Raw genomic sequence first — 24,719 nt, 5'->3', positions numbered from 1 at the left:
AAATTTAGTACAGAAATTTAAAGTACAGAAATAGTTATAGCCCAAAATGTTTTGAGTTAATGGGAGAGAAGGCCCTAATAGAACTAGTACATCAGCTAAAAAATAATCTAGGATTTTCTATAAGGGAAGGCGCAGTCCTGAGGGTGCAGTTTTAGAAATTTTTTTTTTTTTTTTTTTTTGGTCCTTTTTTTCGGAGCTGGGGACGAACCCAGGGCCTTGCACTTCCTAGGCAAGCGCTCTACTACTGAGCTAAATCCCCAACCCCTAGAAATTTTCTTTATCTACTCTCCTATGTTTAGGTCTTTTGACTGGTTGTTGAGTTTTTTTGTTTTTTTTGTTTTTGTTTTTGTTTTTTTTTTTTTGTTTACTATGAGTTCAAAGAACTCATACTTTTAAACCATACTTGGTTAAAAAGAGTTATCTGTCTTGTCTTTTATCTGTAATTAAAAACACAAAGGACTGTTGCGTTGTGCAGTATTATTAGAAAAGGGGCACAACCGGTTCCTGAGCGTCATTGCTCCATGCTGGGCCCCTGGTGCTCTCAAACCCAGGAGGTCACTCCCTGGTGTTAGTTCTTGCACTGTAGGGCCATATAACTAACCTTAATTTATCTCAGCGGCGGCTGGCTTCAGTGCGGCAGCACGCCATGTTAACCTAGCTATCTTCTGGCCCCAGCGGTCTCTCCACTCCCATTGCTAGTCACCCTGGCCAGCTCAGAACTCTGGTCCCAGATACCTGGCAACATCAAGACTCAACAAACTGTAACCCAAAAACCAGATTTATATGTTAAATACTCAATGTACAATACATCCACACAATTAACTTACAACCAGTTGATGAGGATGTGAACAGCCCACCTACATAAGATAAATTTGCCTATAGAAATCTACCCCAGCTACCTTGGCAATTGAGGACTACCAGGATCTGGGTCATCCTTCCCAGTCTCCATTTTGATTCTCCCTCTACCTCCTTCTCTCCCTCCCTATAAAAACTTTGTCCCCATCTTATTCTTTTACTGTCCAATCATGGCCTTGATCTGACTCGTGCCAGCCCTCACCTGCCTAATGGCATCAATCTACACAGGACAGTCTCCGGTATGGAGAGACAACTTTTGTTTTCAAGGAATTATGATGAAGGAAACAAAAGGATTTCTGTGTTTAATTGTGTTTACACATAGTGTTGAAACTATGTTTAGGACTGAAAGGGGTGGAAAAGGCTAAGAGTTCATTATAACTGACTGCTGATAATCACCATTTTCCCCCTTTTGGGGAAAGGAATAAGGACTATTATGCAGTATAGAGCTTTGAACTGTTGTATTTATATAGAACCCCCAATATAGCCCAGATTTATACAGACAATGACTTGCCAAACAGTCTTACTCACTCGTGGTTCTCTGATTTGCCAGAATTATAGACTATATTGTTTGTCTAGCAAAGCAGTGGAGAATCAGAGCAAATAATTCTAGTTAGATCAAGAGTGCCTACTAGCTGCCTCTTTCTCTCTTCATAGATCTAATAAATAACACCTAGGTGTGCCCTGCATTTCAGGGAGACTGGAGGTCTGTTTAATTTTGCAGTTACAGGGTATAGGGACCCTTACTGATTTGATCTGATCTAACTTTGGCTTCTGTTGCTATATTTGGCCACAACATAGGCTGTTCCCATATTTAAAAGTAAGTTTACAAATAACATTTCATAAAATCTTTCTATTACTGAGTAACCCTCATTTTTAAAATCACTTTACTGATTTCTTCTTTTTTTTTTTTTTTTTTTTTTGGGGTTTTTTTTTTTTTTTTTCGGAGCTGGGGACCGAACCCAGGGCCTTGCGCTTCCTAGGCAAGCGCTCTACCACTGAGCTAAATCCCCAACCCGATTTCTTTGATTTCTAAATGTAACTAGAAGCTGTTAATATTTTTAAGAATTCTAAGTCCAATTAGAATCTGGAGCTTTTTTATCCACCGGTAGCTTATGAGTTCATATTTTTGCATTGTACTGTAAAAGGAAAAATGAAAGACTGCAATTCAGGTTTTAATAGTTCCTTGATTTCTGTCAAATAGGTATGCATAAGATGACACCACCAATTAAAGATCTGTTGCCTAGACTCACCCCCATCTTAAAGAACAGACATGAAAAAGTACAAGAGAATTGTATTGATCTTGTTGGGCGTATTGCTGACAGGTAAGAAGATTACATAGCAACACCAAGTACATATTTAGCTCTCAAGTATAGACAGTATTTAGATTTAGCAAGATTTCACTTTAAGTGGTAATAGGAAATAGCAGTGTGGGTGTCTTCCTCCCTTACCCTGACTCCCCAAACAGGGTTTCTCTGTGTATCTTTGGCTGTCCTGGATCTCACTCTATAGACCAGTCTGTCTGTAAACAGAGCTACCAGCCTCTGCCTCCCTCCCGAATGTTGGGATTAAAGGCGCAGTATAGTTGTAAAACAAAGTCAGGCTTGCTTTCTTTTCTCTTCTTTTGAGACAAGGTCTGACCGTATCCTTGGCTGGCTTGGAACGCACTATATAGACCAGGTTTGAACTTCGATATGCTTTCTAAGTGCTGCTGAGATTAAAGCTGTATGGCACCACTTAACAAGTCAACCTATTTAAAAGGGTGATAGTAGTTTTCACTTAATATTTAAGATGAGTTAGTGATGATTTCAGAGTTGAATATGCATATTTACTTTGTAAACTTTGATTAGGGTAGGAGGTGCAGATTGGTAGTAGAACGATTTGGCATTCATGGGCCCTGGGCTTCATCCCCAACACTGCAAAAACAAACATCAAAATACCTTGATAACAACCATGTTAATTCATTAATTGCATTTTTTATTTCTTTTAATTTAGGGGAGCTGAGTATGTATCTGCAAGAGAGTGGATGAGGATTTGCTTTGAACTTTTAGAGCTTTTAAAAGCTCACAAAAAAGCTATTCGAAGAGCTACAGTCAATACATTTGGTTATATCGCAAAGGCTATTGGGTGAGTTGTGTTTTTAGTAGGTTATAGTAAACCTATTGATTGGTGTTCGAAAGTACTTCCATGTAGACATCTTTTGAGGCAGAGTATAGTTAGTCATTTGAAGAAAAAGCATTTTATTTAAACACTGACCTGCCTTTTCCTATTTAAAAATATTTTCTTAAATTTTTGATTGAACTCTGAAGGCTTTAAAATTTACCCTAGAGAAGAATAGATATTTTCAGAGGCACATTCAAGTTTTTGTTGGTCTTCTTTAGGATATTGCTTTTTTTTTTTGAGATGGGGTTTATCCATGTAATCTTGGCTGTCCATGGAACTTGGTATGTAATAGACAGACGAGGCTGGCCTCTTAGCTCTTAGCCTGTTTCTGCCTCCCTAGTGCTGAGATTAAAAACATATCAAGAGCATGTACTATCAAACCTGGCTGGAATATTGCTTAAAATAGTAAGGAGTGAGTATTCTGCAGTCTTCTAGTTTCCACAGACTCGTTGTCAGATTGGAATTTGGAATTAGATGGTTGAGAATTGCCGTGTGGGTGCTGAAAATCATCCCAGGCTCTCTGGAAGAGCACTGATCCATGCATCCAGCCCCCCTTTTAAAATTTTTTTTTTCTTTAATGGTTTTTATCTTCATTTGTGTATGTGAGGGTTGTCAGAAGCCCTGGAATTGGAATTGCACCAAGTGCCATCTACCATGTGGGTGCTGGGAATTGAACCTAGTTCAACATATAATATTTCTATATAATTCATATCTTATATTCATTTTCTGTTTTTTTAAAACTGCATTGTTCCAAGACTAATTCATAGATTCATTTGCTTTATGAATTCATTTATGGTTATTTGCTTCATCAGAACTTACCTGAGAGAAGCAGTTATAATTGTAGAAAAAGAGACTACCCATGTGTATTTTTCCAGTGTTCTGATTAGCTTCAGCTGTAAACTGGACACAGCCCAGAGTCACCTTAGACAAGGAATTGCACAGATCACATGGCCTGTGACCATGGTTGTGAAAAGTTGATTCATGTGGATAGTTATAGATAAGAAAGCAAGTTGAGCATGAGCCTACAAGTAAGCCAGTAAGCACCATGCCTGCGTGATTTGTGTTTCAGTTTCTCTTTGGCTCTCTGCCCTGACTTCCCTCAGCAGTATATATACTGTGACCTGAACATAGAAGCTAAGATAGTGGCTGGAGAGATTGCTCTGCTCTTAACAGGTTCTGAGTTCAATTCCCACAACCACATGGTGGCTCACAACCATCTATAATGGGATCTGATTCCGTCTGGCACACAGGTGTATAAGCAGATAGAGCACTTACTTATTTAAACTAAAATAATGAATAAATCTTTTTTTAAAGAAGCTGAAATAAACCCTTTCTTTCTCACATTTCTCACAACTGGGAAGTAATTTCCTAAAACATACCAAAGTCTGTTAAGTTAGGTAACATTCCTTCAGGATAGATACACATCCCTTCATTTCTTGGGAATAGAACTGTTTGTGTCTGTGGTGGTCTGATTGTAAAACAAGTTGCAAATAAGATACAGTAGCCCTAATGTCTCTAAGTGTTAGTACAGGGGTATGTAAAAGCTGGTAGGAGGCAGCCAGAACCAGGTAGGGTGATTGTGCTTAAGGTAACCATGGGCGTGGGGTAATGGGTAGATTGAGGAACAGATTGTATGTGTTTGAGCTAGGAGTCCAGAGTTTTGGATATTCTATCTATAAGGCTGCCTGGCTCTGGAGACCATTTAGATATTTAAATTTCTTTATTTCAAAAAAATTAAAGAGTTAAAAAACTGTTTACCTGAATTAATATTAAGATAAATCTGACAATTTGTATGAAGCTTTTTTTCCCATTTTCCTGGGGTTTTTTCCTTATTTACATTCCAGTCCCCGTATTTCCTCATCCCATTCCTCCTCCCCCTTGCCTCTGAGAGGGTGCTCTAACCCTGCCCCCCTAAATAGACATTGTCCTTCCCTGGGGCCTCAAGTTTCCCACTGTGGCCAGATGAGGCAGTCTCTGCTATATACTGCCAGGCGGGGCCTTGCACCAACTTGCTGAGTCTCTGGGAGCTCCCAGGGGGTCTAGGTTGGCTGAGACTACTGGTCTTCCTATGGAGTTCCCCTCCACCGAAGCTTTATTTTTTAAACCTTTTTTCTTTGGCCTTTTTTATTTTTGGAAGTTATAATTACACCATTTTAAACCACAAACCCAGTCATCAGAAAGTAGTGTGTTTTATCAGAAAGTTACTAATGTTTCTCCATTCCCTTGCAGTTTTTGTGTTCTCTGAGAACAAATTTAATAAGTATGCTAACATGCTGATGTATTTCTTCTTTTTAGCCCTCACGATGTATTGGCTACACTTCTAAACAACCTCAAAGTTCAGGAAAGGCAGAACAGGGTTTGTACGACTGTAGCAATAGCCATTGTTGCTGAAACATGCTCACCCTTCACAGTACTCCCTGCCCTGATGAATGAGTACAGAGTTCCTGAGCTTAATGTTCAAAATGGAGTGTTAAAATCACTCTCCTTCCTGTTTGAGTATATCGGTGAAATGGGAAAAGACTACATCTACGCTGTAACACCTTTACTTGAGGATGCATTAATGGATAGGTAAGTGGCTAAAACTAAATACTCAAAAATAATTAATGAACAATTGTGTTTCATTTTAGAGTTTACTAAGATAATTTTTAAATGATCTATTTGTTGTATTGTTAAAGAAGAAATATTACTGTGAATTATTTCATATAATAAGTGTAATTTCTTAACTTAATATTTATTATAGTAGAGTACCCAGATTTTTCTCTTCAGGTCCCCTACCTCTGTTAATCTCTTTCTATATGTGCTAAGCTAAGTAGATTTTGGAACACAATAACTGATTTACTGTTTTTTAAAAAAATTAGGGGGAAAAAGGTGTACATGAATTAGCATGTCAGAACAACTTATAGTTTTGTTTTTGAGACAGGGTCTTTCTCAGGGTGGCTTTGAACTTACTGTGCAGCTGAACAGGACCTTAAACTCCATTTCTCAACATTACAACTGTTGAGAGGTGTGGATTGAGGTTAAAATTTTTGTTCTGAATGGAAGGAATTTTGTGAAAAGAAAACATGACTTGTTTCTTCATATACTGACTACAAATAAAACTGATAGTAGAGTTGGAAATTTGGTAGAGCTTTCTGTTTTGGGGGCTGTATTCATAAGAAAAAGGCCCTTGGATATTATACTGCAAAATATATTTGAATTTCATACACCTAGTTAATACATCAAATTTACTTTTGGTAAATTTAGACTCTTCTCAGATGTACTTTTTGTAATTCTCATGTAAGTTTAGAATAATTTTTTATGCTTTTTACATTATTATCTCAGCTGTTTTAGAAAGTTTTTCAGTTTTTATTTATTTATTATGTATTTATTATAAATTTATATATTTATTATTTATTTTAAAATACTGTGCTTTGGAGACTGATTGTAATTCTCAAGAAATTAAGAAATGTTCTGTGCAAGTTGAGGTAGTAAGTCACTTGAAAATCACTAAGAGAATACTTCTTCAGTTGGGAAACTTACTGAAACTTTATCATATTGAATAAATTAGGTAACAAATTATAGTGTTACAGTTCAGACTTTTTTCCTAATGCCTTTGAAAGGTTGTTACTATTTTGGCAGAGTGCATGAGCACTGTTATATTTATGTTTGCAGTCGGGATAGTGTGTGAATAGTAGAGGGATATGTCCTGACACAAATTCAGATGCTGCTAGAGATAAACATTCTTATTTGTGCAGATTTAAAAACCTGATAGATTTTTCTCTTATATTGAATTTTTAAATGAAATCATACCAATTTGAGCAAATTTTTTTTTCTTTTTTTTTCGGAGCTGGGGACCGAACCCAGGGCCTTGCACTTGCTAGGCAAGTGCTCTACCGCTGAGCTAAATCCCCAACCCCTAATTTGAGAATTTGAGCAAATTTAATTTTGACTTATGATTATCAAATATTTAAGGTTACAGAATTTAAAATGAAATAGACCCTTGAAATGAAAATGTTGAGTAATTTATTTTCTAACGTTCAAGTGAATATTTCTAATAAAAATGCGACTAATTTAAAGAGATCTTTTCCCTTCCATTACAGGGACCTTGTACACAGACAGACAGCTAGTGCAGTGGTACAACACATGTCACTTGGTGTTTATGGATTTGGCTGTGAAGATTCTCTGAATCACTTACTGAACTATGTGTGGCCTAATGTGTTTGAGACATCTCCCCATGTAATCCAGGCAGTTATGGGAGCTCTGGAGGGCCTGAGAGTTGCTATTGGACCATGCAGAATGTTGCAGTATTGCTTACAGGTAAGTTAAATGTGGTTTTTTGGGTTGTTTTTATTCAAGGATTGCTCAAAAAATTATTTATGTTGAAGTCAGTCATTCCCTAATTACCATGTGGAAGACAGTTCTATATTGGGATAGGAATTAGATTTTGTTTACTCACCACAAGTTTGTACAGTTTCTTTCCTTCCCTCTTAAAAGTAAGTAGGTTTTTTGTTTGTTTGTTTTGTGTTATTTTTATTTTTTTGAGACAGGGCCTCACTCTGTATCCTTGGCTGGCCTGAACTTACTGTGTAGACTAGGCCAGCATTGAACTTGATAGATCCACTTGCTTCTGTTTCTGACTACTAGGATTAAAGTTGTGTGCTATCATGCCAGCTAAAATCAAATATTTCTAATCATATCTTTATAACTTATAGTCGTATTAAAGTGTGTGTGTGTGTGTGTGTGTGTGTGTGTATTTTCTCCCCCTTAAAAATAGAAGTAACTCTACCTTTTATTTATTCTAGGGCCTGTTTCACCCAGCTCGGAAAGTCAGAGATGTATATTGGAAAATTTACAACTCCATCTACATTGGCTCCCAGGATGCTCTCATAGCACATTACCCAAGGATCTACAATGATGATAAGAACACCTATATTCGTTACGAACTTGACTATATCTTGTAACTTTATTTTGTGTCCAATACAGCTGTTTCACACTTTAAACTTGCTTTGATCTGATGATATAAACTTGTAAAACATTGCAGATCAGTGTAGAGCTGGTCATAGCGGAGGGGGTAGAAATCCAGTAGCATGATTTTTAAATAACCTTTGTTTTTTGATGTTAAACAGTAAATGCCAGTAGTGACCAAGGACAGTGATTATACACGCTATACTGGAGGGATATCATTTTTTATTCATCTTTATGAAGATTTAGAATTCATTCCTTGTGTTTAAAGGGAATGTTTAATTGAGAAATAAACATTCATGTACAAAATGCTAATTTGTGTGTGTTTTTTGAATATGACTTGTAAAATGCAGAACTTTGGTAAAGTACTGGTTTGTGTAGAATAAGTGGCTTAATTTCATATCCTGTCACCTAGTTTATTATGGAAACATAGCTAGCAGAACGCAAACTATATAGTGATGGCCTGCTTGTCAAAAGTCCCATCGTTTTGTTGATGATGAGAAGAGTAGCTTTGGGGGTGACCCCTCCCCCCTCAATGTAGCATAACCATTCCATCACCATAGAAAAGTAACACTTTGAACTGTCTTGGGTATTATTTTGTACTTGCCTAGCACCTTTCACCTCTTGATTTCTCAAAATGTTTTATGAATGGACATAATGCCCCACTTTGATGGCCTGTGCCTATAAAGTGGAGAAGCTATCTGTACCTCAGAACTGTATGTCCTGTTGGGAGAGAGGCTACTTAAGAAATGCTAATATAGTAGGACAGTCTTCAGGCTTTGTGGTATGCCACTAATCAGTTTATTTGTAAGTAGCTGTTGAACACCTGCTGACTGCTATTCACTGTTGATGATCTGCCTTTTGCGTGTGCAGTATCCTTAGGTACCAGGATATTATGTAATGGCAGATGCACAAATGCCTAGATTTCCTTGGTTTGTATGTAGCAGTCAGACACTGTATTGGTTTAAGTGTGAGCATAAGCCAAAACCAGAAGACCAAGTATTAAGGGGCTATTTTAATGTTTTGGGGCAGCTTTTGAATCAATTTTATTTAATTTTATGCCCCAAATTTCTTGTTTTAAAAAACGTTTCTAGCTATTCTAGCCATCACTGTTTTGTCTCCCTCTGTACTCGTGTCAATTCTAAAAGGAAATAAATTCTGCCTCCAGTGTGACTGGCATGTGACTCTACCACCCTCAGAATTCCAGGAGCGCTAGGCAACCTGTGCTTTTGACAAGGGAGACTCTCTGGCTGAAGCTTAGGTGAGAAATAGCTTCTGTTTTGCTTTTACAGAAAGGATACTGAGCACTAATTGTTCCCATACACGGATCCTTGTTCCTTGTATGTGGTCTGGCTATCATTGTGTAGTAAACCATTTTCCTGTTCTTAGAAATTTTCTAGCCATACCTTATGCACTTTTAAATATTGTTGTTTTATATAGTTGATTTCAAATAACCCTTGGCAATTATAACCTTGAATATAGTTCTCAAAGTTAAATTTTGATTTTAAACTACTTGGGAAATTTTTTTTTTTTTTTTTTTTTTTGGTTTCTTTTTTTCGGAGCTGGGGACCGAACTACTTGGGAAAATTTTATTGCATTATTAATTAAGTTTGTTTAGCTCCTTGCTATTTATGGAAAATAAGCTTTGCAGTGGAAATGCAGCTCAAAGGAGACTTCTGCCCCTTAAGTGACATTTTCCTGGTGGAGGTAATCTGAGAACTGATAAGGGGAAAAATGCTAAAGGCTGTAATCTCAAGATTAGGACCAAATAGATGCTCAGAGATGTTTGGCTTGTGAAATGCTCTTAATACATAAGGAAAGCATTTTGGGATAAACCTTTGTGAAAGATGCTATGTCAAGTTTTAACTCTTCTCAAAGACCTTTTCTTTAGCACTTTGATGTTTCTTAAGGTAAAACGTAGGCAGGAGGAATTGATGTTCTTAAGGGGACAGAAGGTGGGTTTTTCTCTGGGCTTTTGTTTTTTTTCCCCTCCTCTGGGCCATTGCCCTCTGATGGAATTAATTAGTATTTCTTTGGCTGTTTGATTTTTTTATATTGTATTTTTAAAATTTGTTGTATGGTGCCCTGTGAGCATCAAGTACCACCAGATAAATAAAACTTATTATATCTAAAGTCTTAGTATACCAGTTCTTAATCTTAGTTGACTCTCTATGGTATTACACTGTGTTTGCTCTGTTGTGGTTTACCATTTTAACTACATAGAGCTCTTTGAGTTGTTGGTCAAATGTTTTTCTTCATGAAATAAGAAATAAGAAACTGGGGGTGGGGGGCACTTAGGCAGAGGCAGAAGGATTGCAAGTTTTCTTGTTTGGGGCATACATAAGACCTTGCCAAGTAACTAATAAAACAAAACTTAAATAAGTTGGAAGAAGATAATTGCAGATTTACCAGATAAGTAGTCTGGCTTATGTTTCCAGTGGTGGTTACATTTTGAACAGTTAAATGAAGATACATTATAGCAGTCCCAGAATTACTCTGGTTTCTGCACTAACAGTTTAGGCCAGAAAATGCTATGGGGGAGTGCCCTATAAATGCATCCCCAATTTGACTTAGGTGCCAGGAGCACCCCATCTCCCTGCCTTTAGGTATCAAATTTTGTTCTTTGTTCTTTGAGAGACAGCTAGCTTCAGACTTGGGATTTTGACTGGAAACTTGTAGCTCAGGCTGACCTTAAATTCTGGGTGGTCCTCCCTCCAAAGTCTGGGATCACAGGCATGTGCCAATGTGTCCGCTTAGCCCAGGCCTCAAGTAGGCCTCATGTCTGCTAGATGGAGTGTGTAGACAGCATCTAATGCCTGGACAACAGTTAGAGGTAATACTTAGAGGCTGCATGAGTTCTGTGGACGTGCGTTCAGAGACCGTACACTTGTGGGTCTGGCACCCGAGGAGGCCTGTTTTGTTTGTACTACTGGTCTCTTAAGGCCTCTGAGATGATGACGTAGGTAAGTTTCGGCAGACCTCACAGCAAAGAACCCCTGAGATCTTTTTTTTTTTTTTTTTAAAGATTTATTTATTTTACATATGTGAGTACAGTGTAACTGTCTTCAGACACTAGAAGAGGGCACCAGATCCCATTACAGATGGCTGTGAGCCACCATGTGGTTGCTGGGAATTGAACTCAGAACCTCTGGAAGACCAGTCAGTGCTCCTAACCACTGAGCCATCTCTCCAGCAAACACCCCCCCTTTTTTAAAAATATTTATTTATTTTACATATATGAGTAAAGTATAGAGATCTTTTTTTAAAAAAAGATTTATTTATTATATATGAGTACACTGTAGCTGTCTTCAGACACACCAGAAGAGGGCATCAAATCTCATTACAGATGGTTGTGAGCCATCATCTTGTAGTTGCTGGTATTTGAACTCAGGGCCTCTAGAACAGTCAGTGCTTTTAACCCACTGAGCCACCTCTTGAGCCCCCTTGAGATCTTTTAAGACTGCGTTTAACCTGCTGTCAAACTGCACACAGCCTGTTTAGCCTGCCTCTAAGAGAATAATATAGTTTATCTTACAATGTCTTGGATCTTTCGTGTAATCATCTTTTACAAACTAAGTTAGTACATAGCGTTTGAATCTTAATGTTATCTTTATTTACTCTTAACGCTTCTATATGTATGTTGGAAACAACCTCCTATAACAAATACATAAATGTTGGGAGCAACCTGTAACTTGGTAACAAAAGGAAAGAAAGGAGAATTCAAATTTGAGCACCACTTTTAGTCAAATTCCGGAGGAAGCCTGTTATTCCTTAACGCAACCAATACGTCTTAAGTCTTAGAGGTTATTGTTAGTGCAGACATTTGTATAGGAGCGGAGGGGCTTCTGCAGTCTCCATGGCCAACAGAGTAACACTCTGTCGTAGGTTCAAACTTCGGGAGTCTGACCCTGAGTAGGTTTTTTGCAGGGTGGGGTGAGGGGGTGGAGACTCAGCGCAACTCAGTGAAAGATTTCCTGGAAATAGCTCATTCCCTGTGTGCACACTTTGCTATTAACCATGTTTGCTCACTTGTTATGCTTCCCTCCTTTGAAAGAGCCCTGTATATTTAGTCCCCCTGGTGAAAGAAAGTTCCTAGAGAAAGCTGCTGAGCTGAGCATGACTTGCTGAGAAGCCAGCTTTGCTAGGCAGCCAGGACTCAAAGGCCTGAAGGAGCAGCAGCATTTTTAGTTTTCAGAGTAGAAAGCTTGGAGATTTGTCGGTCTGTTTTGGGCACTGTGACATGTTAGATACACACTTTGTGCTTTATTGTCCAATTAATAAGGCCAGGCAGGGTTTTATTTATGGTGCTGGGATGGAATCTAGGACCTCTAGCATGGGGAAGACATTTTTAAAGAAGTTAGTCGAGTGGCTTTAGGGCTGGGGGTTCATCTGAAGTGTTACTCTGAAAACTGCTCTCGGGGGCAGGCAGGGGGGAATCTGTCAATGGTAAACTGTTCGTTCTTTGTACCATTGCCCCCTCTCTGCCACAAGTTAAAAAAGTATGGGCACGTCTGTAACTTCCACCTAAGTTCAGTAATAGTGTAATTCAGCAAAGCTGTCTTCCAGTACTGAAGGGAGATTCAGGCTATGTAAATGGAGGTTGACAGAAGTGAAGCAGATCATTTGATTTGGTTTTTGTTCTTAACATGTTTAAAAGTTGTTTTGAGAACTTGGTACATGTGTGTAGTGCTTTGATAACTCACCCCAGTCCTTTCCCCTCCACTTTCTCCTTTATCCGTCTTGCCAATTCCCCTTTCCAGCTTGATGTGCTCTTCAAACAAAACAAAACAAACCCCACTGAATCCCCATAGTGCTGCTCATGCATGCATAGGTACAAGACCTTCCCCTGGAGCATGTGAGGGAAGAGTACGGTGCCACCACAGTGCAGGTGACTCGCTGGTTTTGCTGTTAGTCCTGCGTTTGGAACCTGGTATGCCAACAACTGGTTGTGTGACGTTGGGCAAGTTGATCTCAGTTTTTTAATTAAAAAATTAAGTAAGTGGTAATCTTATGTGGAGAGGTACTGAGAGTGTTTTACATATCTCAGCATCCTGTTATAATAGTTTTTATTCTATTATTTATTGTTTCTATTGTGATGAAGGAGACTTCATGGCTTGAGTAGAGACTACTTTGAAAATAACTCAGGCTCCTTCTGGGACCCAGGTCCTCTGCAAGAGCAGCCAGTGCTCTTAGCCTCTGAGTAAGTAGTTTATGCCAACCTCCGATACATGAGCTCCTCTCTTAAAAAGAAAGCGAAAGGTCATCATAGTTAGGACCTTTCTGTTTAAAGGGAAAATTTAAGAAACTATATTTAATAAGAATCAGCATGGCTTCCATATGATCAGTGCTTTATAATTTATGAACAAATATCCATTGCCCAATTATTTTTTATTGCACTGGCCTTCAGAAGTAGATATTTATTCCTGCTGTATGGAGGAGAAAGGGTTCTGGGAGGTTGAGAAGTGGCATGTAATCAGCTAGCACTGGTTTGACTCCAAGCTGATATCACCAATGGATACATTTAGTGTTCCAGTCTTTTAAGTGCTGAAGTTGAGTTTTGGTCTTGGTATTTGTCTTAATTAGGGTTTTACTGCTGTGAACAGATCCCATGACCAAGGCAACTCTTATAAGGACAACATTTAATTGAGGCTGGCTTACAGGTTCAGAGGTTTAGTCCAGTATCATCAAGGCAGGAGCATGACCGTGTCCAGGCAGGCATGGAAGTTCTACATCTTCTGAAGACTGTTAGCAGAATATTGACTTTCAGGCAGCTAGGGTGAGGGTCTTATAGCCCACACCCACAGTGAGACACCTACTCCAACAAGGCCACACCTTTCAATCATGCCACTCCCTGGGCCAAGCATATACAGACCATCACAGTATTGTAGAATAATTACATATTTTAAAAATACATAACCCAGGGACTGAAAACAGTGGCCACACATGCTCTCTACCAACAGAAATATATTCTATTGTGAGACAAGATGTCATCCAGTAGCCCCAACTGACCTCAAACTGGACATCCTTCTGCCTCAGCGCTCTAGCACTTGCACTGCAAGTGTGCGTCACCATGCCCACCTCAGTTCCTCTCTTGCTGTTTCCTGAACTGACTGCATATCCAATTGGTGGTTTTTAGAAAAGTTGGTGGGCCTCTCTTCATCTGACTGGCTCCTGCCAGTTCTTTGACAACAGGCTCATCCCTCTACGTTCTCCTCACTCAGGCAGACCGTGGACTGGCTGCTTATCCTGCCCCTAGCACCTGCTTACTTCAAGGGGGCACATGTGCCAAAGGACTTGATGTGAAAGCTGACCCCTGAATCAATTCATACAGATTATTGGTGCCAAGAATTGTGCGAGAAAAGTCGAGGCATGGGAGTAGGCAGACATATTTTCAAGCAAATAACTCTTTGACGGTAACTGCTGGATTAAGACAACTGATCTGTGAAGAGCTTTGTTCAAAACATTCTGATTTCTGTAGCGTACTTAGTTTCCAAAAGGGGGCAGCAAAGTCTAGGAAAACAAAGACTTCCCCCTTTGAGAATAATTTGAAGAGAACAGCCCTAGAAATCTGACAAGACTTATGGATGAATAAAGACTGCCAGGAAGGGTATATCTTTATTAATTGAATATTAATATTTAATAATACTCGATCTATGTTTTAAAAGATGAAGGATGCTTAAAATAATATAAACAAGCATCTCATTTATTGCAAAAGTATTTTCAAATTGAATGCTTTTTTGGGGGGGCGGGGCACCATTTGACCATAATTTATAAACCTTCAAACTCAAACAGCATCTGGTAATATTCTGTGCCTAATGCCAATGTGAATGAAGCCCTCAAGAACCACAGGGCATCACACAGCTTTTAGGTGAGGGAGTTTGGATTCACACGTGAGCTGTTCAGCTCCAAGAGCTATTTTTTTTTTTTTTGCAACATTTCACTCTACTTCTAGCAAGAATAAGGTCCCTTTTCTGATGTGTATTGATTAAAAAATTAAAAAATACTTATTTTATTTTACATGGATGAGTTTTTTGGCAGCAGGTATGATGTATATGCACATGGGTGCAGTGCCCACAGAGGACAGAAGAGGGTGTTAGTGTCCCCTGGGAATGGGGGTACAGTTAGTTGGGAGCTGAGCCTCTGCAAGAGCAACAAGTACTTTTAACTGCTGAGCAAACTTCTCCAGCCCCTACATTGATTCTTTTCAATCTTGAACATACATTTGAGTTATAAGAATGATGGGTTTCATTACAAGAGTTTTCAAGGGGCTGGGGATTTAGCTCAGTGGTAGAGTGCTTACCTAGGAAGTGCAAGGCCCTGGGTTCGGTCCTCAGCTCCGGAAAAAAAAGAACCAAAAAAAAAAAAGTTTTCAAACATGGCTCATTGTACGTTCTCATCTACTCTGCATACTGTGCCTCCTGGTGAGCCTTCTGCCCTCAAATGGTCTTCCTTCTGCTAGTGCAAGCACGTGTGCATGCACGGGCACACACACAGACAACCCCCACCCCAACATATATGTACATATTTTAAACATAGCGTTTGTTCATGTAAAGAAGACATGCAGTTTCTGTCCTTTCGGTTTTGACTTATTTTGTTTAATTTACTCATCTTCAGTCTCATCCCTTTCTTTAAAAAAGAAATAACTTATTTTTTTATGCTGAATAAAATTATACATTATACACATTAATTTTCTTTATCCCATTATCTATTGATGCACATATAGGCAAATTTTATATCTTTACTATTGAAAATAGTGCATGAAGCTGGGGAGTGGTGGCTAATGCCTTTAATCCCAGCACTTGGGAAGCACAGACAGTGAATCTGAGTTCGAGGCCAGCCTGTTCTACAGAAAGTTCCAGAACAACCAGGATTACATAGAGAAACCCTGTCTCAGAAAACCAAACACACACACACACACACACACACTCAAAAAAAGTTCATGAAGCTTTTGTACAGCATCATTTAAGCAAATTGGCATCCTAAAGAATGGGAAAAGGGCTGGAGAGATGGCTCAGAAGTTAAGAGCACTGACTGCTCTTCCTGAGTTCAATTCCCAGCAACCACATGGTGGCTCACAACCATCTGTAATGGGATCTGATGCCCTCTTCTGGTGTGTCTGAAGACAGCTACAGTATACTCATATATGTGAAATAAATAAATCTTTAAAAAAAAGAATGGGAAAAGATCTTTACCAATTATTTACCAATTATGCATTTGATAGGTTAGAATCTAGAATATACAAAGAACTAAAAAATTCTGAACATAAAACAAATAGCCCAATTTAAAATGGGCTATGAAATAAACAGAATCCTGAACAGACAAAATACAAAAGGCTGAGAAACAAATTTCAACATCCTTAGCCACCAGGGAAATGCGTATTAAAACTATGTTGAAAATTTACCTCACATCACTTAGAATGGCCAAAACAAGTGATAGCACATGTTGGTAAGATTACTGGAAAGAGGACACTTGTTCAATGCTGGTGGGAGTGCAGACTGGGGTGGTCATTATGGAAAGTAGGGTGGAGGTTCCTCGGAAAGCCGAGACACAGTCTACCACAAGATGCAGGTGTACTGTTCCTGGGCACACACCCAAAGGACTCCATCCTACTGCAGAGACACCAGCTCATCCAATTCATAATGGGGACTGGAAAACTCTGCGATGTCTGTGTAAGGCTGTAGATGACTAATGACATGTACGGAAGACACCCACCATTGAAGCATTTGGACACATTTACACAACAACGCGGTGGGTACATTTGCACAACGAAATGTTATTCATTAGTTTAGAAAAATGAAAATATGAAGTTCACAAGTCAATGGCTGTAGTTATAAACAATCACCCCGATGTGACCTGGACTCAAAGAGGGAAATATTGTATGTTCTCTCCTACACATGGATAATAGCATCTAAGCTTTAGATGTGTGTACTTTGATCAGAATAACCACAGAGGCGAGGCAGATGGTAAGGAATTGAGGATGGTTATCTTCCAAGGAAGGGGAAATAGAACATTGTGTTATAAAAAATATAAAGGGAAAAGTAAGATGGGAAGATTAAATGGAGGGGGATGAAAGAACAGGGTAAAGAGGGACAGACCACAGTAAGGTCTTTTGAAAAGACTTGGAAACCTACTGCTGAAGAGGCACCTTAGACTGTATACATGTATGAAAGGAATCTACATGGAGACGCCAAATAGTGGGGGAGATGGTGATGCTAAGGTCCTGTTCTGCAGGTGTTTCTTGGTCGGCCAATAACTGGTCAATAATGGGAGATTTCGCCATGCTTCAGAGGGAGGAAAGGTGACCAGCTATGTGAGATCTTGAGCAGAGCTTTCATAGGCCACTTCCTCAGGTGGGGGTTTGGAACCGTGACTAAGGCTGAGGACAGTTTTGGGTGCTGAACAAGGAGAAGGGAACCGAACAACTAAAGCTGAAGGCAGATTTAGGGTGCTGAGCTATGAGTATTGGGAAGGGTGCACTAGCTAAGAGAGATTAGAGCGTCCAGTCATTGAGCCGATTAGGCAGGTTGACAAATAAGCTATTGTGTGTGTGTGTGTGTGTGTGTGTGTGTGTGTGTGTGTGTGTGTGTGTGTGTCTTACATCTGTGGATTTGAGGGAACCTGGGTTGGGCTGGTAGCATGGTCTACCTGGAGCTTAAAGCGGGGTAGCAAAAACTACACGCTACAGATGGCAGACAACATGGCACTCGAGATTCCATGGTTAATTTAGGAATTTCCGGACGGTATACATACATGCAAATGATAGAAGTCTGGGAAGGAGGGAAAATTGTTTTCGGAGTGAGCTGAGCAGAGTCAAGGCTGCACTAGGAGGAAAGCAGTGAAAGACAAACAATAAACCTGCCTGCTTCCTGCAAGCAGGTGAGCAAAGGATACATTTTTAAATTTTGATTTGACTGTTTTTAATTACAACACAAGGGAATACAGATTTTTCCAGAAGCACATGGGGATTCCTTCCTGCAGTTCAGAATGGATTCACAGAGCTTAAGACGAGAAGCATAGAGTCAGTTGGTAGACACAGCAAATATTAACCTCCACAGAAGAGAGAAGTTTGGGAGAATGAATGAACAGATGCCTTAAAGATACGTAAAGGTCTTGCCAGGACAATTTCTTGGGATCTTGGAACAGAGTTTCCTCATGGGATTTCTTTGCCTGGTATGACAAAAACAGAGCCTGCTCATACAGTAAATAGAGGGGAATTTACTTAAAGTTAATTACAGAGAAATAAAAATATTGAGGCATTCAATCTTAAAAAGTTAGATTGAAGGCAGGGGGTAGGTTGCCTGGCCTATCTCAGACAGTAGAAATTTAGGCCTTGAGAATTGAAAACAGGCTCATACAGTGAGAAGACAGTGATGTTAAATAAGTAATTTAGGCCTTGATCTCATGAAGGTTGGAGCGGGAGAAAGCAGAAGTGCTGTCTCATCAGTTAATATTTGTTCACATTCTTTATTTACTTTGAATTGTTTTATTTACCAAATTGAGTGTGGATATGAGTTTAGTGGTTATATTAAAATTCTTCTGGAAGAGAGGTCAGGCTAAATGTTTAATGGTTTCCAGCTACTGAACCAAGGACTTGTTATTTTGAAGAGAGGCTCTGTATTTGTGTTGACAGGAAAGGAGAAGAGGCACTGGACCCCATCCAGAGTGATGTGGATCAGATATGACAGGGGAGATCCCATGAAGAAATGGAAAAGTTTGAGAAAACCAAGCAGGACAGCAAGATTCACTGTGCCATCCTTCGCACAGCATGAAGACATCACAATTGGTTATTAATAAAGTTAACTCATAAGAAAGACAGCTGTCTTTCACCTGCTCAAACATGGAGTAGAATTTCATTCTTAACTGATCTGAGCACCCTCCACAATGGTATTAAAGTTTTGGTTGTGAGAATCATATGTTGCGGGATGTGACTCATCTGCTGGGCTGCTGAACTAACTGGCTGTTCTAGCCCCTGCTTCCTGATGCTGTCCTTGTTTCCTCAACAGCTTTAGGATAGCTGATGGTTTGCCTCATCCAACCTTTCAGACAGATCTGGTGGGTGAGAGCTCCAGTCAAGCTCTGAGCCTTCCAAGTACGCAGAGACTGGACAGCAGACCCTAACGCTAGCTTTCTTCAGTCTAACCAGTTTTTCTAGCTTTCCTACTCCTCCCCCACCCCTTTAGAGAATTTCTCATTGCCCCTATTCAGCGGGAAGTAGCTATGGAGAGTTGTCAGCCCAATTCCCTGGGTTTGGATGTCCGGTAATGGGTATTTTCAAATTATAGATGGGTTGTCATTTTGAGGGATAATTTAGAAATGGCCATAATTTTGAACAGGGAGGAAAGAGATGGGATGGATTACTAAATTTTATCCTTGAACAAAGCATTGTAAGCCATAATCTTAATTGATAGAAATCTTTATAGTTGATACAAATTGAAGTTATAATTTCTTACATTGCTACAGAATTTAAATTGATACAGATTTAAGGTTTTCATTGGTGTGAATTTTATATTGGTACAAAATTTGAGATTAATATTGTTATTTTTAGATAGACACTGTGCCTATGCAACTCATTTAAGAATACAAGGCTTTGACCCAGTCCTTCTGACAGCTGCCATTACACACTGTTTAGGATGATTAAGTAACACAAGTTAAGGGCCAGAGAGTGAACTTATGGTTATGTTAGGTTCTGATTTAATTATAATAAAGTACTTTTAATTTACTCAAATATAAATGGTGAGGAGTAGTTGAGGTTTAACAGTTCAAGATACTTTACATAGATAGTATTCAAAAACATCAGAAGTCCACAAAATGTAACATTTAACGTTATTGCTTATAAGAATCATTTGACAATGAGACATGTCTGCTCCAGATAGTTTCCTTTTTCCCCTTCAAGATGTTTGAGCATCTTTACCTCCATGTGAGATTGCTTAGTGTGGCAAGGTAGCCACTAGGCAAAAATTGCTTAAATCATCTGCAGACAAAATTCTGTCCAGGAAAAGGACACACTGTGTGGAATAGTCGATAGTTCTGCCAAGATAGGGTAAGCAGTCCTTCATAATTCTGCTTTACAAAGGTCTGCCAGATGGTTCTGGGCCAAAAGGCTGAAGATGGATGCTCCAACGTTATAAGAGTTTAGGGCTGTACAGGTAGTCAGCTGTCTCTACAGCTGTCCCACAGTTTAAATTCTGCCAATCCATAAGCACAAGAGGCACGCTCATCTTCTGTCTTCTTCACTTTCTTTCTTCAGTGCTTCACCGTTTTCACCACAGATATTCTTTGTTTTGCTTGGGTTTATCCCTAGGTCTTTTATTTAGAAACTATCATCAATAGGAGTTTTTAAATTTAATTCTTTTTGCTTTTTTGATAATTTCATACACAAATACTATCTTTATATACACTTGATCTTAGCCAAAAGGCCGAGAAACGATACTACTATCTTTATGTAATTTCCACCTTTTTCCCCATTTCAATTCCTCCCATGCTTCTTCTAACTCCCTCTCAAGTTCATGACCTCTTGTATTATTATTATTACAGGAATTTATATCTATCTATCGATCTATCTATAATTATTGTTACAGGCATATCTATCTATCTATCTATCTATCTATCTATCTATCTATTATCTATAATTATTGTTACAGGCATATCTATCTATCTATCTATCTATCTATCTATAATTATTGTTACAGGCATATCTATCTATCCATATACACCTATATTTTTCTCCTACTGCTTCCATTTAGTGTTACTTTTATGTGCACTTGCTCAGGGCTAACTGACTTCTGGGATTGGATAACATATCAGGGGCTCATTAGCAGAGAAGACTGATTCTCCCTCTCCCAGCAGCTACTATTTCAGCTATAACTAAGGATATTGGCCAGTTTAGAATGTGAACTGTGAGGTCTGTGGGTGTCCAAGTGCTTCCCGGGCTGTAGGGTCAGCACAAATCTGGGGACAGATGCTGTTTTTCACTTGGGCTACTATGTATGTAGAGTGTTGACTTTCTTTGCTTCATTGGCTCCTGAGGAAAAAGTGTAAATGTTTGCATCCGGAGTGCCTTCATGTGTGTGCAGGGAGGAGGCCAGGAAATGAAAACCATGTGGTGCAGATTTGGACTTGGAAGCTTCGTGCTTCCCCAAAGGAAGAGGAGGAAAATGTGCCAGCGATGGTTTTAGGTGGTTGTTAGGAAGAATGTGGACTAGGCCCACGTTCTTTGCCTGCTTCTGTTCTCTCGAGCAATTGTTTCTGTTCCTTAGACAGAGTAACGGCAAAATCACACTTCATTTGTTGAAATCTGACAAAGTTGGACAGAATAAGATGCTGTAGTAAAAACGACCTATAAATATGAGTGAGCCTCCAATGAGTTGGCCTCAGGCACTTTATTAGTCGGCATTCTCTAAGAGTAACAGAACTTATAGGATGAATCTCTCTCCATATAAAAAGGGGATTTATTAAATGACTCAAAGGCTTCGGTCCAGCTAACCTAACAATGGCTGGCTGTGAATGGAAAGTCCAAGGCTAGGTGTCTTAGTTGGTCTTCAGTAGACGCTGAAATCCTGAAGAAGTGGGCTGTAACACCAGTGAAGGGCTTGCTAGCAAGGTGAGGGCAAGCAGGCAGAGAGCCAAAGCTTCCCTCCTTCCATGGTCTTCGAACAGCTTCCAGCAAGAGGTGGGGCCCAGATTAAAGGTATGTCTTTCTGCCTCAAGGATCTTGATTAGAAGTGGATCTACCTACTTCAAATTAAGCAAAAATTCCTCACAGGTGTGTCTTCCAGTTTTGGATTTTAGTTAATGCCAGTTGTAGTCAAGTTGACAACCAAGAATGGTCATTATAGGTGCGTGCTGGAGTTGCATGGAATTGTGTGAACTTGGATTATGTCCTCTGCTGTGGTGGCTGTTGTGTGCTCATGTTTATGGCACTAGTCTTGAAAAGGGAAGTAAGTTCTCTATTCACCCCCTCTTTCCCCTCGGAGTCACCAGTGTACAAAGAACCTAGTCAGATAAGGACAATGGAGGAGTTGATGGCAGGAGTCTGACAGGGTTGGGAGGTGCTGGCATGAATTGGAGAGTGGATTACAAAACAAGGATGGACATTTGTGAATCAAATGGAGCAGCTGTGTGGGAGAGAAGTGAAAATATTATTTGGCAGGCTGGTGCAGTGTTAGGTTCACAGTGATCTCAGCTAAGAGACGGGAGGCAGAGGCAAGGGAATCCCCAGAAATTCATAGTCCAGCTAGTCAGGCATATGCAACCATATGATATGCATATCAACCGAGGTGCGGATGATAATTGACAGATAGAGGCTACTCCCTAACCTCCTTATGAATGTCGTGGCACATATACGCTCATAAGAACGCATGTGTGCATGCACACACACACACACACACACACACACAGAAGGAGAGAGAGAGAGAGAGAGAGAGAGAGAGAGAGAGAGAGAGAGAGAGAGAGAGATGGGATTTAGCCCATGGCCTTGCATATGTCAGGAAAACACTGATTTGCATCTCTATAGACTTTACCCCCTTTTTGTGTTGATGTTTTGATTGTGAACCTAGCCTTTAGTGACTGAACCATCTCTCCAGACCTCCCTTTTACTTTGAGACAGGGTCTTCCTACGTAACCTAGCCTGGCCTTCAACTTTTGATTCTCTTGCCTTAAAATAGATGGGATTACAGGTGTGTGCCATCAGGCATACTTTCAAAAGATTCTTTTTTTTTTTTTAAAGATTTATTTATTTATTTTATGTACAGCATTCTGCCTGCATATGTGACTGCAGGCCAGAAGAGGACACCAGATCTCATTACAGATGATTGTGAGCCACCATGTGGTTGCTGGGAATTGAAGATTCTTGATCTCAGTTTGGAAAACTGATTTAGCTAAAAGGATAGCTTCTGTCTGTCTGTCTGTCTGTATGTCTGTGGCAACAGGCAGCTACATCTATTCCCTGAGACAGGAAACCAAAGACTGACTTAACATGAGTTTAGGGGAGAATAGGGCAGTCATTCTGGAGTAAAAAGTTAATGCATCTAAAGTTTCTTTCTTTTTTTTTTCTTTTTCTTTTTTCGTAGCTGGGGACCGAACGCTTGCTAGGCAAGTGCTCTACCACTGAGCTAAATCCCCAACCCCAAGTTTCTTTATTTTAAAAGTTTGAATTTAGCATCTGCTGTGGAGAGAACAAAATGAATTCCAACTGGCCTCCTTCTTTGTCTTATTTCTCATTTAAACATGGGGGTGGAAGGAGGTTGCAAGTTGAAACACAGTAACATGAGCCTTGGAAACACAGTGATTCACAGTTAGGAAGCCAATGGTTTACAGATGGCACAAACAAGAGAGAAGCAGGGAGGGGTAGAGAGGGGCCAGGGAGAGCACAGGCTGGTCACTTTATCATACAGATTGGGTAGAAGTCCGGCTAACAACAACACTGTCTCTGGAATTCTTGAGAATTTGTTAACTTGGCACAAAGAACAGTAGAGAGAGTGTGTACCATGTTTTATACCTAGATTTTTGTGTATTCTCATCCTGAGTCAGTCAAAATGGACACTCTTGGTTCTAGGGTCCCCTTTGGATGGACCTGGGACCCCTCGCATGCTAAGTGGGAACTCTCTGCTGAGTGCCACAGGCCCTTTCCTCACACATTAGAAGTAAAGGGCTACAATGTGACTAGTTGTTATCAGTGTATTAAAACGTGAATCCAGCAAGCCAGTGACAACAGAGTTCCTGCCTGGATACACCCATCTCTTCACCCAAGGAATGCTCACCCCTCACCCAGTAAGCTCCCTAGAGACGGAAGGGTAGAGTCTGGGAGCACAGGGTAAGAAGTGCTTCTTGACAGCGCAGGACAGTGGTGCTCATGAACTCACAGCAGTTGTGGTCGCTCGCACACACAAAGCCTGCACAATATCAAGCCAGTCAATATTACAGCGTGGAGGGGTGGGGCACCCCCCCACAAGGACTCAAGAGAGCTGAGGAGCTTCTGATAATTGACGGCCGCTAGAGGGGGGAGAGCCAGCTTTCTTTAGGGGTGTGGAGCTTAGTGGGTCAGTCATGGTCCTGTGGATGCCCACCCACCTTTGAGAATATGGGTAGAACGCTTTGGGCTCTATGGGCTTTTGTTTTGTTCTGTTCCCCTGCTCCCCCCAAAACAGGGTCTCTCTGTATAGCCCTGGCTTTTTTGAAACTCACTCTGTAGACCCAGATTGACCTCAAACTCAAAGCGATCCACCTGCCTCTGCTTCTGCCTCCCAAGCACTGGGACTAAAGGTGTGCACACCATCATTCAACTTGGGCTCTGTGGGTTATTAAAAAGAAGTCATGAAGTTAGGACGGGGTGAGGCAAGATCTCAAGGAGTAGGAGGTGCGGGGTTGAGTATAACCAAAATACACTGTATAAATGTATGAAATACTTTAGTAATTAATAAAACATACTTAAAAATTTCCCCTAGAGTTAGCTTCCTTTCAAATAGACAGTTTCTCTTCCTCTTCTTTCTCCAGGTCCTCCTCCTCTTCCTTCTCCTCCTTTTCTTCAGAATTTTGCCCAAGCTATTTTTGAATTTAAGATCCTCCTGCATGAACTTCCTATGTGCTAATAATAAGACTACAGACATATACTATCATACCTGGCTCTCTCAATAGATATTTAAAGAAAAAGAACCATTAAACTCAGCCAAGTGTAGAAGTGGTAACTTAAGGGTTCTTTGGAAAGTCAGTTGTGTTGGATGGTGTTTTGCTGGGGCAAACACGTGAAGGTACGTTTTAGTGAAGCA

At 39.9% G+C, this 24,719-nt stretch overlaps 1 protein-coding gene across 2 annotated transcripts in view; it reads left to right on the top strand.

Moving 5' to 3' along the window:
• Sf3b1 (splicing factor 3b, subunit 1) overlaps window positions 1-8,865 on the top strand; it is a 39,895-nt gene extending 31,030 nt beyond the window's left edge. Inside the window, exons 21-25 of one of the 2 annotated variants that reach the window (NM_053426.1) lie at window positions 2,057-2,177; window positions 2,848-2,979; window positions 5,311-5,583; window positions 7,095-7,311; window positions 7,797-8,865. In NM_053426.1, coding sequence (NP_445878.1) covers window positions 2,057-2,177; window positions 2,848-2,979; window positions 5,311-5,583; window positions 7,095-7,311; window positions 7,797-7,955 — 902 coding nt within the window. In that variant the 3' untranslated portion in view covers window positions 7,956-8,865. The remainder of the gene's footprint in view (window positions 1-2,056; window positions 2,178-2,847; window positions 2,980-5,310; window positions 5,584-7,094; window positions 7,312-7,796) is intronic. The other variant, XM_017596654.2, reaches the window with a different exon arrangement.
• The last annotated feature ends 15,854 nt before the right edge of the window (window positions 8,866-24,719 follow it).

The sequence above is a fragment of the Rattus norvegicus genome, chromosome 9, assembly GCF_036323735.1.
Source record: "Rattus norvegicus strain BN/NHsdMcwi chromosome 9, GRCr8, whole genome shotgun sequence".
Lineage (NCBI taxonomy): Eukaryota > Metazoa > Chordata > Mammalia > Rodentia > Muridae > Rattus > Rattus norvegicus.
Note: the sequence above shows the minus strand (reverse complement) of the source record. Positions and strands in the feature narration are given on the sequence as shown.